At 40.4% G+C, this 18,067-nt stretch overlaps 2 protein-coding genes across 10 annotated transcripts in view; one reads left to right on the forward strand and one right to left on the reverse strand.

Annotated features, from left to right (window-relative positions):
- The window catches only part of LOC105481888 (zinc finger matrin-type protein 1-like), a 414,279-nt gene extending 402,992 nt beyond the window's left edge, over window positions 1-11,287 (reverse strand). For 6 of the 7 annotated variants that reach the window (XM_071100232.1, XM_071100236.1, XM_071100235.1 and 3 more), the window contains exons 1-4: window positions 10,971-11,287; window positions 3,635-3,695; window positions 2,824-2,883; window positions 2,372-2,505 (exon numbers count right to left, since the gene is read on the reverse strand). In XM_071100232.1, the coding sequence (XP_070956333.1) occupies window positions 2,372-2,505; window positions 2,824-2,883; window positions 3,635-3,695; window positions 10,971-11,006 (291 nt within the window). In that variant the 5' untranslated portion in view covers window positions 11,007-11,287. The remainder of the gene's footprint in view (window positions 1-2,371; window positions 2,506-2,823; window positions 2,884-3,634; window positions 3,696-10,970) is intronic. The other variant, XR_011625911.1, reaches the window with a different exon arrangement.
- A 105-nt stretch (window positions 11,288-11,392) lies between these two features.
- LOC105481891 (MIS18 binding protein 1) overlaps window positions 11,393-18,067 on the forward strand; it is a 54,711-nt gene continuing 48,036 nt past the window's right edge. For 2 of the 3 annotated variants that reach the window (XM_011741674.3, XM_011741675.3), the window contains exons 1-2: window positions 11,393-11,564; window positions 17,281-17,915. In XM_011741674.3, the coding sequence (XP_011739976.2) occupies window positions 17,372-17,915 (544 nt within the window). In that variant the 5' untranslated portion in view covers window positions 11,393-11,564; window positions 17,281-17,371. Of the gene's footprint in view, window positions 11,565-14,487; window positions 14,509-17,280; window positions 17,916-18,067 lie in introns of those variants that run through there. The other variant, XM_071100227.1, reaches the window with a different exon arrangement.

Raw genomic sequence — 18,067 nt, forward strand, 5'->3', positions numbered from 1 at the left:
GCAGTGATTCATGATTGTGCCACTGCACTCCAGCCTGGGTGACAGAGTGAGGCTCTGTCTCAAAAAAAAAAAAAAAAGAGCAACTTACTATCTAAAACCATCTGCAGATTTCATCAAAATGTCAATGACATTCTTCATAGAAATAGAAAAAAAAAAAAAAATCCTAAAATTTGTATAGAACCACAAAAAACAAAGCCATCCTGAGCACAAAGTTGGAGATTTCACACTACCTGACTGTAAAATATACTACAAAGCTGTAGTAACCAAAACAGCATAGTACTGGCATAAAAACAGACACACAGACCAATGGAACAAAATAGAGAACCCAGAAATTAATTCACATATCTACAATCTACAGTCAACTAAACTTTGACATAGATGCCAAGAAAACTCATTGGGAGAAAGACAGTCTCTTCAATAAATGGTCTTGGGAAAACTGCATCTCTGTATGCAGAAGAACAAAATTAGACTTCATCTCTCACCCTATACAAAAATCTACTCAAAATGGATAAAATACATAAATGGAAGACCTGAAAATATAAAACTACTAGAAGAAAACGTAGGTGAACTGCTTCAGAACATTAGTCTGGGAAAATATTTTATAAGCCCTCAAAAGTAAAGGCAATAAAAGCAAAAATAAATAAATGAGATTATATATAACTAAAAAGCAATCAACAGAATGAAAAGACAAACCAGAAAATGAGAGAAAATATTTGCAAATGACTCATGTGACAAGTGATTAATACCCAGAATATACAAGAAACTCAAACACCTCAAGAGCACAAAAATACAATCTGATTTTTAAATGAGTAAACGATCTGAACAGACATTTCTTAAAAGATACATAGTAGGCCAGGTGCGGTGGCTCAAGCCTGTAATCCCAGCACTTTGGGAGGCTAAGACGGGCGGATCACGAGGTCAGGAGATCGAGACCATCCTGGCGAACACGGTGAAACCCCGTCCCTACTAAAAAAATACAAAAAACTAGCTGGGCGAGGTGGCGGGCGCCTGTAGTCCCAGCTACTCGGGAGGCTGAGGCAGGAGAATGGCGTAAACCCGGGAGGCGGAGCTTGCAGTGAGCTGAGATCCAGCCACTGCACTCCAGCCTGGGCGACAAAGCGAGACTCCGTCTCAAAAAAAAAAAAAAAAAAAAAAAAAAGATACATAAAAATGGCAGGCTGGGCACAGTGTCTCACACCTGTAATCCAGCACTTTGGGAGGCCAAGGCAGGCAGATCACTTGAGGCCAGGAGTTCAAAACCAGCCTGGCCAACATGGTGAAACCCGGTCTTTTCTAGGAAAAAATACAAAAATTAGCCAGGCGTAGTGACACGCACCTGCAGTCCCAGCTACTTGGGAGGCTGAGGCAGGAGAATTGTTTGAACCTGGGAGGTGGAGGCTGTAGTGTGCTGAGATCGTGCAACTGAACTCCAGCCTGGGCAACAGAGCAAGAGCGAGAGAGAGACAGAGAGAAAGAGAGAGAGAGCACGCCAAAAAACACGTGACAAAATGCCCAACATCGTTAATCATCAGGGAAATGCAAATAAAAAGCACAATGAGGTTTTATTTCACCCCAGTTAGAATGGCTACCATCAAAAAGACAAAAAAATAACAGATTCTGACACAGATGTGGAGGAAAGGAAACTCTAACTGTTGGTGGAAATGTAAACTAGTAGAGCCACTATTGAAAATGTTACAGAGGTTTCTAAAACAACTACAAACAGAAGAACCATATGATCCAGCAGTCCCACTACTGGGCATTTATCCAAAGGAAAGGGAATTAGTATATCTAAGAGACAACTGTACTTGCAAGTTTATTACAGCACTATTCACAATGGCCAAGATTTAGAATCCACCTAGGGGTTCAACAACAAATGAATGGATAAAGAAAATATGGTATATACAAATGGAATACTATTAAACTATAAAAAATGAATGAAATCTTGTCATTTGCAATAACACAGACGGAGCTGGAAGACATTATGTTCAATAAAATAAGCCAGAAACAAAACATTAAACACCACATGTTCTCGCTTATATATGGAAGCTAAAAAATTTGATCTCATAGAAGTAAAAAGTGGAATACAGGATACTAGAGGCTGGGAATGATAGGGAGAAGGGAGGGGTGAGGAGAGATTCGTTAAAGGTTATAAAATTACAGCTAGATGAGAAGAATAAATTCTAGTGTTCTGCATCACTGTAGGATGACTATAGTTAATAAGAATATAATTTCAGGCCACATATGGTGGCTCACACTTGTAATCCCAGAACTTTGGGAGGCCGAGAAGGGTGGATCGCTTGAGCCTAGAAATTTGAGACCAGCCTAGGAAACATGGTGAAATCCCACCACTACCAAAAAATACGAAATTTACCTGGGCATGATGGTATGTGCCTGAAGTCCCAGCTACTCCTGAGGCTGAGCTGGAAGGATCCTTTGAACCTGGGAGGCAGAGACTGCAGTGAGCCAAGATTGTGCTACTGCACTCTAGCCTGGGTGACAGAGACCCTGTCTCAAAAAAAAAAAAAAAAAAAAAAGAAATATAATTTCAAACAGCAAAAAGAAAGACACTGAATGTTTCCAACACCAGAAAAAGATAAATGTTTGAGATCATGGATATGCTAATTAACCAGATCTGATCACTACGCATTATATGTATAAAAACAACACTGTGTACCCCATGAACATGTATAATAACTATTTGTCAATTAAAAAAGTAAAAAGAGGAAATGTTCTTGTACAAAAGCTTTGCAGCATTTTTGATTGCCCTTATTGACCTCCCACCCCATGGGAAAACAGCCTGTTGCATGACGAAAGTGATGCCACCTTGAAGTGAAACTGCCATGATGACCATGATGACTTCTGCAGCAAGGTCTTTAAGAATGCCTGTAACATAGACAACTTCTCATAAATAAACAATCCCTGTAGCATAAATAAAGATGCTTATCTAATCTCCCCAGTGGTCACGTTTCACAAGAAAGTCTGAAGTATGATGAGCTACACAAATCTTTACCCTAAAAGCTTGCTTTACAAAGGATATTTTCTGGAGGGCAGGTAGAGGGATCCACCATCTCATGCCCACCCAACACATTGCTTCTGTTCATAAGTCCTATTAAATGTTTCTTTCTGAAGAACTGGATTTTTCAGCTTGGTTTCTTCAGCATCTCAGCACCTTTGGCAGCAGTCTTGAAGGCAGTACCCTGTCTTCAAGGTTCCAGTGTGGGACCTTGGTCCCTGGTTGTGGAGGGAGCACAGACCTTATGCTTAGAGAATTGTGTGTGTTTGTCTGTTCTAACTTATTTGGCAGTGTATTAGTCTGGATTCTTCAGAGAAACACAACCAACAGGAAAGAGAGGGAATGAGAGAGAGAGAGAGAGAGAGAAGAAAAAAAGAGAAAGAGAGAGATTGATTTACTCTAAGGAATCGGCTCATTGAAGTATGGAAGGCTAAGAAATCCAAGATCTGCATCACTAAACTAGTGACCCAGGAGAGTCAATGATACAGTTCCAGTCCAAGTGTATTAATGTCTGTTCTCACAATGCCAATAAAGATATACCCCAAACTGGGTAATTTATAAAAGAAAGGGGCTTAATTGACTCACAGGTCAGCGTGGCTGGAGAGACCTCAGAAAACTTACAATCTTGGTGGAATGGGAAGCAAACACATCCTTCTTCACATGGCAGTGGCAAGGAGAAGTGCTGAGCAAAAAGGAGAAGAGCCCCTTATAAAACTATTGGCTATCATGAGAACTCACTATCACAAGAACAAGCATGGGGCAACTGCCCCCATGATTCAATTACCTCCCACCAGGTCCCTCCCATGACACGTGGGGATTATGGGAACTAAAATTCCAGATTAGATTTTGATGGAGACACAGCCAAACCATATCACCCAGTATGAAGGTCTGAGAAACAGGAGAGCCATGGTGTAAGTTCTAGTCCAAGAATGAGTCCAAAGGCAGAAGACTAAATGTCCTAGCTCAAATATATTCTGGCCAAAAGAAAGAATTCTGTCTTACTCAGCCTTTTATTCTATTAAGGCCTTCAACAGATTGGATGAGGCTCATCCATGTTGAGAAGAGCAATCTGCTTTACTCTGTCCAATCCAAAAATTAATCTCATTCAGAAACACCCTCACAGACAAACTAAGAAAAAAATGTTTAACCAAACATCTGGCAATCCATGATACAGTCATATTGACACATAACATTTACCATCACAGAGCACTATTTGAAAGAATGATACAAGGCACCTGACTTTCTTTTATATAACTTGAAACCTATTCAGCGTGAAAAAAAAAACAGCTACACAGAAGACATTCTTCAAAAACATTGTAAGACAAATGGACAACATGCTGCCACCTAAGGCAAAGAATTACAATTGAGGCAAATAATAGATGCAGTGAAAGCCTGCAAGGAAAAGCTGGGTAGAGTTTCTTCGGGAAATTATTCAAAAGTGTCTCCATATGCTGAGGAATTTAGAAGCTATGCACATGCCTACGGCAGGATGCATATTCAAAAACAATCTATAAAGACTGTAAACTTTTAATTCTTGCTTATCTTTGGGCTCAGCACAAGTAGGGAGTGAAGGTTTAGGCAGGGTTATAAATGACCTCGCTAAGTACGCAAAGCATGCTGTAACACACAGTCAATCTTCAAAGGTTGGAAGACGGTTTTTTTGTTTCTTTTATTATTTTATTCTAGTGTAGCTCCTGGTGTTCAGGAAAATATCTATCAAAGCACCAGCTGAACACAAGCTAAAGGAACAGAGACTTCAGAGACCACACATGACAAATAATACAGACTTTACAAAGATCAGATAGAAAAGACACTAAATAAGCAAACAACTGTATTTCACAGGAAGCAACAACAACAACAACAAATCCTGAGAAGGGAGAAGAATCTGATGTCCAGAGTTAGCATATTTTAATATTCAAATGTCCAGTTTCCAGCAAAAACGTTATGAAGCATGCAAAGAAAGTAGAAAGTACAGTTTATTTACAGAAGAAATTAATATATGCTCTCCCTAAGGAAGAACAAACCCTGAACATATTAGACAAAAATTTAAAATCAACTGTCTTAAATATGCTCAGAGAGGTAAAGGAAACCACAGACAAAGAGTTAAAGGAAACCAGAAGAATGATGTCTTAACAATAGAAAATATCAACAAAGATAGAAATTATGAAAAGAAACCAAGTAGAAACTGTGAAGCTAAAAAATACAGTAACTGAAATGAAAATTCACTACAGGGTTACAATAGCAGATTTGAGCAGGCAGAATAAAGAAACAGTGAACTTACAACTGTGGACTAAAATCAAAATTATCCAGATCGAGTAGTATAAAGAAAAAAGAATGACCAGGCATAGTGGCTCACACCTGTAATCTCAGCACTATGGGAGGCTGAGACAGGAGAATCGCTTGAGCCCGAGAGTTCAAGACCATAGTAAGACTCTGTCTTTACAAAAATTTTTTTTAAAAAATGTTAGCTGGGTATCGTGGTATGTGTCTGTAGTTTGAGCTACTTGGGAGGCTGAGGTGGAAAGACCTCTTGAGCACAGGCGTTCATGAGGCAGTGAACCATAATTCTCCTTGTCAGCCTGGGTGACAGAAACAGACTCTGTCTCAAAAATTAAAAAAAAATGAAAAAACCGAAGAATAATTATTGGAGTCTTAAAAAATCTATGGGAATAATCAAGAGTACCACCATACACATTACAGGAGTCCCAGAAGGAGAAGAAAAATAAAACATTGCAAAAAAAATGTTGAAGAAATAACCAAAAACTGCCCAGATTTGGTAAAAGACAGGAACCTATGCACCCAAGAATCTCAACAAATTCCAAGAAGGATAAATATAAACAGTTCCACACTGAGATACATTATAATCAAATTGTCAAAAGACAAAGACAAAAAAAAAATCTTAAAAGCAGTGAGAGGAGAGATTTGTCACATACAAGTGATTCTCTACAATAAGAGCATCTGATTTCTCATCAGAAACAATGTAGGAAAGAAGGCAGTGGGATAACATAGTCAAAGTGCTGAAAGAAAAAGACTATCTACCAAGAATTCTATATTCAGCAAAGTGTCCTTCAAAAATGATGGAGAAATTAAGACATTAGCATGTAAATAAAAGCTGAAAGAGTTTGTCACAAGTAGACCTATACTATAAGAAATACTAAAGGGAGTTCTTCAGGCTTAAACGAAAGAAAACTAGACAGTAACTAAAAGCTCTAAGAAGAAATCAAAAAGTTAGATAAATATAACTACATCAGTAAATACAAAAGCCAGGATCGCTATATTTTTGGTGTGTGGTTCCCCTTTTTTAATATGATTTAAAAGCCAAGTGCATAAAATAATTACAAATCTATCTTAATGAACACACGATGTATATAGATGTAATTGGTAATGATAGAAACATACAGGAGAGGTCTCAGCTGTTTAGAAGCAGAGTTTTTGTATGCTATTGAAACTAAGTTGGTATCAATTCAAACTAGGGTATTATAGATTTAGGTGGAAATAACCCAAATGTCAATGGAGTAACAGATAAATAAAACGTGGTACACACACACACACACACACACACACACACAAAATGTGGAATACTGTCAGCCATAAAAAGGAATCAAGCACTGATCTACAATGTACAATTTTTGAGGTATATAAACCTCAGAAAAAAACTGTTAAGGAAGTTATACATAAAAGGTCCATATTGTAATATTGTATGATTCCATTTATATGAAATATCCAAATATGTAAATTCATAGAGACAGGAAGAAGACTGGTGTTTGCCTAGGACTGTGGGGAGGCGACGAGAGAGTGACTGCTTAAGGGGTATGAGATTTCCTTTTAGGATGATAAAAAATGTTTTATAGATGGTGGTTGCAGAATATTGTGAATGCATTAAATGTCATTGAATTGTGCACTTTAAAATGGTTATTTTAAGTGAACTTTACCTTAGGTTTTTTTTTAATTAAAAGTCCTGACCATACAGAAACATGAAAATGTTCATATTGTATTACAATCATACACCATAGGCAGCTTTTTTTAAAAAGAGGAAACAGAAAATAACAGCATGCACTGCACAAAGTAATGTTCAGTAACACTTTTAAAGCTTTTTGTTTTAGTTAATTGTAGTTTTGTATATTTATTAGGTTACAATGTACAATATTTCCTACTGTGGGTTGCAAAAAAAAAAAAAAAAAAATTGGAAAGCCCTGAAAATAAAATCCTGCTGCTACACTCTTTTAATTATTCTTCTGTGGCAGGCATGGAAACATGCAATTCTGATCTTTTGTTAAAAAAAAAAAAAAGTGGTCACTGAGCTGTGAGGAGTGCAGTTAGCTGACAGCCTCTGGCTGCAAAGCCTTTGAGATTTGTTAAAGTCTTTGTGCCAAGGCCATGTTCTTCCCAGGCAGCCTCCAGTCTGGTGGATACCAGGACCTGGCCATGTCTGCCCACTGCAGGACTTCTCTGATAGACAACCCCAAATCTTCCTATTGGGTTAGCCAAGACCTTGTCAAATCTCCAATGCAATCTTAGACTGCACCTACCCAATTCCACTTTCATCAATCTTTCCTTTTACAAATGTCAGATCTGTATCAAGATCTGAAGATTTCCCAGGTCCAATTCTTCTTCCTCCCCCTTGGTCTTTCACAGGATCTATTTCCCAATAATCCTCATTCCAATTTGGCATCAGCTTCCTGGGTGATCCGAACTGATACATCCTCAACACTTATCACAATTTGTAATATGATTACGTGTTTGTATATTGTCTCCATCACAGAGCAATTTCTTTGGCAGCCTTTTTCACTGAAGGGTCCTCCTCTCACAAAACCTGGATAACTTCCTCACTGACTCCCTCCTTGTAGCCTATACAGGGGAGTAGTGGTTTTACTCTGTGCCCTACATAAGGACACCCAGCTAAGAGAGTGAGAGGGGGCTGAAATCCTGTTTCAGGGCTATATCTGCCAAGAGTGGAATTTCTTAACCATGGCACTACTGACATTTTAAAATAGTTAATCCTTTGTAATGTTGGGGGGGGCTGTCCCCCCCACCATTACACTATGACATTTAGTAGTATATCTGTCCTCTACCCACAAGATGACACTGGTACCTTCCCTAATTGTGACATTCATACATGTCTCCAGACATTGCCAATTGTCCCAAGGGGGGGCAAAACTTTTCCTGCTAAGAACCCTTGGCCTTGATGAAACAGCGTTTTTCTACTTTCTCCAAGTGTCATATGGTCAGTTAGTAGTCCTGCTACAACTTTTCATGGTCCTAGGAATATTCCTCCAGGCTAAGCAGCCCCAGATGTCTTGGTAGCAACTCGCACACAGCGTGAAGCTTTCTGTCTCTTCCTTTTATATCCCTTTTTTTGGACCCTACATGGGTGTCTGCATGTGTTCCCATGAAGTATAGGCCTAGGATGGGACAGATTATCCCAGGTGGCTGTGAACTGCAAATCCATTTCCAACCATTTTCTCAATACGGTCTCCCTTCCAAGCAGACAGAAACTTAAAGGAGGGCCAATCCAGGGCAGCATTGAAACTGCCTTTGCAAAATTATGGCTGAAACAGTGAAAGAAATATAACTTAACTGACTCCTCCTTGCTTCTAACCTCCAAGCTGTCCTTATTCATTCCTGAGTGTAGGTTGAACTAACTTTGGGGGAAACTTAGTTTGTAGTCTATAAACAAAGACGGTAATAGCCCTTTCCCAAAGCAGACCTTCTTCTTCCCTGGAGATTAGATTGCCTTTGTAGAACTAACATTAGCCACAATATTAGAAACTATGGTTTAGGAGTCATGCAGCTGGAGGCTACAAGATTCTGACCCTCCTTAAACTGCTCCTAAGATCAGTGCTTGAGATATTTTTCAGACCCAGCACACAGAGGATCAGCTGGCACCACCCAGATCAATAAACGGGCTCATCTGATTTTGTGACCCCCCAAACCAGGAACTGACTCAGCGCAAGAGACAGTTTCTACTCACTATGATTTCATCCCTGACCAATCAGCACTCTAGTTCACTGGGTTCCCCCCCACCAAATTATCCTCAAAAACTCTGATCCCCAAAAGCTCAGGGGAGACTGATTTGAGTAATAATAAAACACTAGTCTCCCGCACAGCCAGCTCTGCATCAATTACTCTTTCTCCATTGCAATTCCCTTGTCTTGAATCGGCTCTGTCTAGGGAGCAGGCAAGGTGAACCCCTTGGGCAGTTACAGTATGTTGCCATTAAGGGACAGATGAACTGTACCTTGGCCTGTATGCCTTCTCATCACACTTTGTTATCCACAAACTGTTTAATCCAGTTTTGTTTGGAAAATTACTAGTCATCTTATGTAAATTCCTGAGGCCATTCACATTGGGGCATACTACATACTACTTCCTTCTTACATGAGAAGTGGCCAATTAAAAAGAAGTGTGCATTTCTGAGTGCCTGCCCTTAATACTTCAGGGTTCCTATTTTGCCTAAACTTGTGAGCCATGGCCATCTTCATCAGGCACAGAAACCTCTTACACCTCAATTTCAGGTGCTTTGAAATCTGAATGACCATCCCTTCAAACTTCCCCTATCAAAGTATATTTCACACATGCCATTTAACCTGTTTTAAGGCCGGTTCCCACAAAACTAGTGCAAATCCATGTCCAATCATTTTCTCATTATGGTGTACAAGAAAGAAACTTCATTTTATCCAGGTAAGTTTGCTTCCTTTCCCCCTACCTCCAACTGTTGTTTTTCCTTACTTGCATTCATGTGGATGTTTTAAATTTATATTTTGGATTTTGATTATTCAGTGTACAAAATTCAGATGTGTAATACCTAACCTTGTTTTTTACTTTGTTTTTATACTCTTCCTTAATCACCTAGCCTTGTTTCCACATGATAAGCTCTCCCTTAGCTAAGAAAGCTGGACGAACTCCATTTGGCTCCATCATTTGCAAGGTTTCAAGGACTCCTTACCCACCCCCTTCCTCTAGCCGAGAATTTCGAGCGTTAGCCATCTCTCGGTCGCCAGCTAATAAAGGACTCTTAAATTTGTCTCAAAGTGTGGCGTTTCTCTAACTCACTCGGGTACAACAGATGCAGGATTTAGAAGGGATTGCACAAGTCACTTAAAAAAAGATCAATCCATTACAACCTTTTCAGTAAAGCCTCTTAATGGGGAAATGTGATATGTGACTAGGAAGTTGAGTAATTTTCTTAAAGTATAAAATAAAAAGAAGCTCTCATCACAAATGCGGATGGGGGGAAGAGGACAGACTTCATGCAGGACTGGAGTTGAACAGGGTTCAGGGCTGAAAACACACCTTACATTCCCTCGCTTCCCCTTCTCTACTTTCAAGACTGAACCAATGTGCCCTATACAAGGCGAAGCATACACCCGGTCACTCCGCGGTATCAGAGCGGAGATTCACTGGGTGCAGTCTAAGGCGGGACGCAGCCTGGGGGCCACCGTCACAAGCTGCATGCAGCAACCTACAGTTGTTGAGATTAATGTTTCTAGAATGTGAGGTGACTTAAAAATAATAATAATCACTTCCTGGCCCGGCGCGGTTGCTTGCCTGTAATCCTAGCACTTTGGGAGGCCAAGATGGGAGGATCGCTTAGAACCCAGGGGTTGGAGACTAGCCTGGGCAACACGGCGAGGCCTCCTCTCTACAAAATAAAAATTAGCCAAGCATGGTCGCGCAAGACGGTAGTTCCAGCTACTCAGAGGCTGAGGTGGGAAGATCCCTTGGAGTTCCAGGCTGCAGTGAGCCGTTATTGCGCCACTGCCCTCAGGCCTGGGTGACAGAGCGAGAACCTATCCCCCACGCCCCAAAATATCACACTTCCTGAGGGAATGGTTCAAACTAAACATCCCACTTTGTGCGTAACTTTGCATTCAATCCATCATCCCCTCAAGAACAAAATGTTCTTTCTCCCCCTCAAACATGGAGGGCAGAAAAACAGACGCTCTCTCAAACCCACCGAGCACGCTGTTTTCCTGAGACGGAAGAGACGCATAACAGCCGCTACTGCGCACAGCCTAGTGGGGGAGGACGGCAGCCAGGAAGGGCCAAACTTAGACGCAGCAGCGCCGGAGCGCGCTCGCGGCCCACCGCGTGCGACGTCAGCCTTGCACCGGCAGAGCTTCACGGGAGGAAAGGCGGGATTCAGGGTGGGCGGGTGCCCTGCGAAGACGAAACGAACTTTGAGGAAAACTAGAGGATCTCGCCCCCTGCCTGTGACAGCTTAGGGTCGCCTACTTTTTGTGGATACACTACCGTCCACGGCGTGCGGAGGCCGCCTGCAGTTTTCTAGCGTCCCTGTGAGACGCACGGTGGCGCAATTCCCGAGAGTGCCAATCCCAGGCCGGCTGGAGGGCGGGCTCTTCAAATTTGAATTGCGGAAGTGTTGTGTGAGAGTATCTCGCGGAGGGGGTAAGCGTCGCTTGGTGCCCGGCCGCCGCGGGCAGGGGCCACCGTGGGCCTGAGGCGCGAGCCGGGCGGCGTCCGGCCCTCCCTCCGCGCGGAGCCGATCCGGGACTGCGGCAGTCTCTCCCTGCCAGGCCCTTCACCCAAGGTACGTCCTCCCGCGCCCCCCGATAGCCTCCTGCCGCGGGTCCCCGCCGATGGTGGGCGTCCTGCCCTTTAAGCATGTAGGCTCACGCAGTTTATTTATTTATTTATTTGTAGATTTCTGGCTTTGGTACTGATTTTACAGCTTCTCACTCGATGTTCACTTATTTTGTGTCTACTGTACTTAAGAGAGTAGAACACGATTGCTCAGATTTATTTCGATGGTGAGCGTTCTAGGTCTTTGTTCTAAAATAACTTTTTTTTTTTTTTTTTTTAGAATACCAAGTGGGAAAATTATATGCGTCAGTACCCAACTCTTCCCCTTGGGACCCCAGGACCCACAGGGCTATAGAAGCAATTGATCATTCAGCTTATGTTTTGTTCTGGTTAAATTGCATGCTTGTTGCAAACAGCTTTAGATGTTAATAAAATTATTTAGAAAATGGTCGGGCGCGGTGGCTCACGCCTGTGATCCCAGCACTTTGGGAGGTCGAGGCGGGTGATCTTTGAGCTCAGGAGTTCAAGAAAATGGTAGGCCGCTTCATCCTGCCCTTCGAAGATAAACACTGTTTACAATTTGGTTCACTGCTTCCAGAGTTTTTCTCTATGCTTGTTTGTGTTTTATTTATTTATTTAATTTTTTTTTTACACAAATGCAATTATATGTTGTTACTTTCTTTTTCAATTTAATATTTCTTGGACGCTTTTCCGTGTAAGTACATATATATATATTTATTGAATACATAAATTGTATGGATGTGGTGGAATTTATTTTGTCCTTTATTGGTAGACATCTGGGTTGTTTAATTTCATTTTATGCTGCAGGTACTGCAGCATGAACTTCCCTGTTTAGTGGCTGTGTAGACTATGTTGCCTTTTGGTAAAGAACTTAAGCTATGGAGTCGGGTAGAATCGGATCCTCTTTCTCACTGTCGAGTGACCTTGGTCAGGTTACTTAACCACCTTATACCTTAATTTCTCTTTTTTCAAATTTGGAGTAATAACAGTACTTAACTCTTTCGAGTTACTGTTAGATTATATAGTGACTGGCATGTAAATATTCAGTAAATAACGGCTATTACGATACATATATATTTGCATTCTTATGCAGATGTTGCTATAGGAAAAAACAAGTTAGAAGTGGAATTCCCAAGTCAATAGTATGCAGACTTGCATTTGAAATTAATCTTTACCAATGTGATATGAAAAAAAATCAGTTTTAGTTTGCATTTCCATTTATGAGTAAAATTAGATGTCACTTGACTCGTTTGTTGGCCTTTTTGTATTCTATTAATTGCATTTCATGTCCCGTGACCGTTTTCTGTTTTGTACATTTTTTAAAGTTGATTTATTAGGTCTCTTTGAATGTTATGTAAATTAACCCTTTGTCATATGTGCTGAGTATTTTTTTCAAGTGTATCATTTGCCTGTTAACTTAAAATTCTATTTTTCCCCTAATTCTATGTCCCAGTTTTGGTTAGTGTGCTCTGGGATTTTTGACCCATTCCATAGTAATAGTTATTATTACTGCTACCACTACAGTAAATTCTTACAAGAACTTTCCATGTCTTTTTGGGAGGAGGAGGAGGAGTTATATTCAGGAACATATACGTAATTGTTTAGCTTCAGTTCTGTGTTTATATGTGTCACTTGTAACTGACTGTCATATGTTCTGAGAAATACATTCTCAGGAAATTTTTGTCATTGTGCCAGTATCATAGAGTGTACTTATAAAAACCCAGGCTATATGTTATAACCTATTGCTTCTAGGCTTCAAACCTGTACAGCATGTTACTTTACTGAATATTGTTGGCAGTTGTAACACAATGATAAGTATTTCTGTATCTAAACATACCAAAATATACAAAAGGTACAGTAAAAATAAGTTAAAAAAAGGTACACCAAAACAATTTCATGGGACCACTGTATATGTGGTTTGATGTCATTATGCAGTGCATCACTGTACCATAAATGCTTACGGCCAGACTTTTTTTTTTTTTTTTTTTTTTTTGAGACAGAGTCTTGCTGGAGTGCAGTGGTGTGATCTCCGCTCACTGCAAGCTTCGCCTCCCGGGTTCACACCATTCTCCTGCCTCAGCCTCCCGAGTAGCTGGTACTACAGGCACGTGCCACCATGCCCGGCTAATTTTTTTGTATTTTTAGTAGAGACGGGGTTTCACCATGTTAGCCAGGATGGTCTGGATCTCCTGACCTCGTGGTCTGCCCCCCTCGGCGTCCCAAAGTGCTGGGATTACAGTTGTGAGCCACCACGCCCATCCTGGCCAGCCGTTTCATCCAATGGTTTTCCCATTCCTGTGTCTTTATGTTGAAAACAATTTTTTTCCCCCAGTACATCAGCATTTGTCAGTTTTTAGAATAAGTTTTAAGGATTAGATTTTCCAAACAACTTTAAGCAGTTAATGAAAACGGAAACATACTTTCTCCAGTCTGAGAGGAACTAACAATTTCTTGTTGCTGACCTCCATCTGTTAGCCAATGTGCTTGGCTTCAGGACAGGCTGTTCTTTCCTCCACTTGAGAGATGCCAGTTATTAAATCTCCACTAATGCCTGTGTTTCATCAGAGGCTGATTTCTTTGTTTTGCTCTTTTGACTAGGAAGGAAATGGAGCTTCAGATCTGTCCTGGATGGATTATCTAGACCCAGTGGTGTTCTTGTTTATCTATTCCGCAAAGCCTCTGTGGTCAGAGGGAATTGTAGATCATTTTTTTTCTCTGCATTCTGTCTTTAACAAACCACTGGCAAATACTGACTGCTTTTTTTTGGCTTATATTGAGTTGCTATTTATCACACGGTGGGAAAAAGGTCTCCTAGAGCAACTTTTTGTGTCTTTGGGAGGGGAAGTGGAATTTGAGGATTTTTCAGAATCTTGGCTACTCACCTTTATCCTACTACTTGCCTGAATTGGGGGCAGGGACATTAGGAAACAGTAAGCTCTGTTTGTTTCTCGTAACCTTTCAGTGTGACAATTATCTGACTTTAAATGAAGACAGTTCTGCATGTCCATTACAGATTGGTTCTGTTTTCAGTGCTGCTCGCTTATTTGCAGTTTTTACTTTCTGTTTAGCATCTCATTAGGCTCTGAGGAATTTAGATTGTGTAAACCTGAACATTCTTTGCCGTTTTGCTTTGCAGTTTTCCAGTTTATTGTTGTTGTTGTTGTTGTTGTTGTTATTATTATTATTATTTTGAGACAGAGTCTCACTCTGTCGCCCAGGCTGGAGTGCAGTGGTGGTACGATCTCAGCTCACTGCAACCTCCGTCTCCTGGGTTCAAGTGATTCTCCTGCCTCAGCCTCCTGAGTAGCTGGGACTACAGGCATGTGCCACCACATCCAGCTAATTTTTGCATTGTTAGTAAAAACGGGGTTTCACTGTGTTGGCCAGGCTGGTCTTGAACTCCTGACCTCAAGTGATCCTCCTGCCTTGGCCTCCCAAAGTGCTGGGATTACAGGCGTGAGCCACTGTGCTCAGCCAAGTTTATTCATTTTTTATTTTGAGAGATTGTATAGCTTTATTGCCTTTCTTTGAAATGAACAGCTAAGCCAGACTTGGTGGCTCACACCTGTACTCCCAACACTTGTGGGAGGCCGAATCAGGAGGATCACTTGAGCCCAGGAGTTCAAGACCAGCCTGGACGACATGGGGAAACCCTGTCTCTATAAAAAAATGCAAAAAAACATAGCTCAGGTGGTTCATGCTTGTAATCCCAGTACTTCGGGAGGCTGAGGCAAGTAGATCACCTGAGGTCAGGAGTTAGAGACCAGCCTGACCAATATGGTGAAACTCCGTCCTACTGAAAATACAAAAATCAGCCGGGTGTGGTGGCATGCGCCTGTGATCCCAGCTACTTGGGAAGCTGAGACAGGAGAATTGTTTGAACCCATATGGTGGAGATTGTAGTGAGCCAAGATCACATCACCGCACTCCAGCCTGGGCAACAGAGCGAGACTCCCTCTCAAAAGCAAAACAAATAAGCAAAAAAAGAAAAAAGAAAACATAGCAGAGGTGCAGTGGCACAAACTTGTGGTCCCAGCTACTCTGGAGGCGAAGGTAGGAGGATTGCTTGAGCCCAGATTTCGAGGTTGCAGGGAGCCCTGAGCACACCACTGTACTCCAGCCTGGGTGACAGAGATACTGTCCCAAAAATAAAACAGAAATGAAGTGAACAGCTAATATTATAACTTCCCAGTACAGAACCCCTGGAACTAGCACATCATAAACATATACATGCATGCATTGATATGTATTTGCAGGATTCATATTCTGTGGAAGAATTACAGTGGTTTTTAGGAGCTCCAGACTCCCAAGATAGCCTTCTTTGTTGACTGTTGTAATTTAAGAATATTTTCCTTCTTTTTTTCTCCGTTATCATAAATTATTGGATTAAATAATACTTTGTATATTAATTGCTTATCTCTCACAGAAGTAGCTGTAGATAAAGATACTTGATATTTTTTGGTCTGGCTATGTTAGAATTTTCTGTGATAGGTTTTTTTTATGTTTATATGATGTTAACTAATTGGAATAGTTATAAATTCAGCTATAAGAGATGCTGTAAATCTAGACTAGTAAGTTCCAGGGTCCTTGGATTGAAATATTTTATTTATTTACCAAATATTAGTTAATGCAACTATATGGTTCCTTACCTAGAACCTTAATTTCTAGGTGTGAATAATACAATTTATGTGTAAGAAACAAGTTGCAGCCGGGCGCAGTAGCTCACACCTATAATCCCAGCACTCTAGGAGGCCGAAACAGGCGGATCACCTGAACTCAGGAGTTTGAGACCAACCAGCCTGACCATCATGGAGAAACCCCGTCTCTACTAAAAATACAAAATTAGCCAAGCGTGGTGGTGCATACGTATAATTCCAGCTACTCGGGAGGCTGAGGCAGGAGAATTTCTGGAACCTGGGAGGCGGAGGTTGTGGTGAGCTGAAATCCCACCATTGCACTCCAGCCTGGGCAACAAGAGGGAAACTCTGTCTCAAAAAAAAGAAAGAAAGAAAGAAACAAGGCTAAAACTATGTAAACTCAAGTACAGTATTTCTGCTAAAAATTCTAAATAGCACTACATTAAAAGAAATCAGAATGAAAATAATTTACCATTTATTTGAGGATTTTTCAGCTAAGACCTTAAAATGTAAATGCTCTAGAGCATAAAAAATCAGGATTGGGTATTATTAAATAATTGAATAGGTTTTTTTTTAGCTTTTATTAGAATAGATCGTTGTAGTTGCTGCCTTAAAATGTAACTGCCTAAAAGGAAAAATTATATTTGTGGAACTTTATCTTTTGTAACCTAATGTATTGCCATTTGCATGTATCTTTTATTTCATTTTGTTTTGTTTTATTTTATTTTATTTTGAGATGAGGTCTTGCTCTGTCACCCAGGCTGCAGTGCAGTGGCACAATCATTGATTCCCTGCAGCCATGACTTCCCAGGCTCAAGTGATCCTCCCTACTCAGCCTCCCAAGTAGCTAGGACTACAAGTGTGTGCACCCATCACACCCAGCTCTTTTGTTAAGGAGACTTCAATAAAAATAAAATCTTAGTCTGATTTGTGAGCTACAGATTATCTAGTATTGTTATGAATCAGTTAAACATTTTAAATAGTATAATGTTGTGGAAAGCAAATAAACTTTAAACATTTTCTGCACCAAAGCGTGATAAAGACTGATTTTACATTGAACTACAGGTTTCTGTGGATCGCTTCTGAAGTTCTATATGAAAATTGTGCTTAAGTGAATTTTCTGTTAGAAGAACTTGGTTGCTACTGCCTTGTCAAGATGATTGCAACACCTTTGAAACATTCAAGAATTTACTTACCTCCAGAGACATCTTCTCAAAGGAGAAATCTACCCATGGATGCAATCTTTTTTGACAGCATTCCTGCAGGCACACTTACTCCTGTAAAAGATTTGGTGAAATATCAGAACCCCTCTTTAAAATCGAATGACCGTAAAAAGAATCAGTTCCTAAAAATGACAACTTTTAACAATAAAAATATATTTCAATCAACTATGCTAACAGAGGCTACTACCTCTAACAGTTCTCTTGATATCAGTGCTATAAAGCCCAACAAGGATGGATTAAAAAATAAAGCAAACTATGAATCACCGGGAAAAATATTTCAAAGAATGAAAGAAAAAGTACTGCGTGACAAGCAAGAACAGCCACCAAGAAACAGTAGTTTGTTGGAACCACAGAAAAGTGGAAATAATGAAACCTTCACTCCTAACAGAGTTGAAAAAAAAAAATTGCAGCATACCTACCTATGTGAAGAAAAGGAAAACAACAAATCATTCCAGTCAGATAACAGTTCACTAAGAGGTTAGTTTTATGTGTTAGCTAAAAAACTGTAATGTCTTAAGTGTTTAATGTTTCAGACACTGTTTTTGGTACTCAGAATATAGCAGTGAACAAAATGGACAAAAATCCTTGCCCTTGTGTAGCTCACATTCACGTGGTGGAAAGACATAATT

Source organism: Macaca nemestrina, chromosome 7 (genome assembly GCF_043159975.1).
Source record: "Macaca nemestrina isolate mMacNem1 chromosome 7, mMacNem.hap1, whole genome shotgun sequence".
In the NCBI taxonomy this organism is placed as follows: Eukaryota; Metazoa; Chordata; class Mammalia; order Primates; family Cercopithecidae; genus Macaca; species Macaca nemestrina.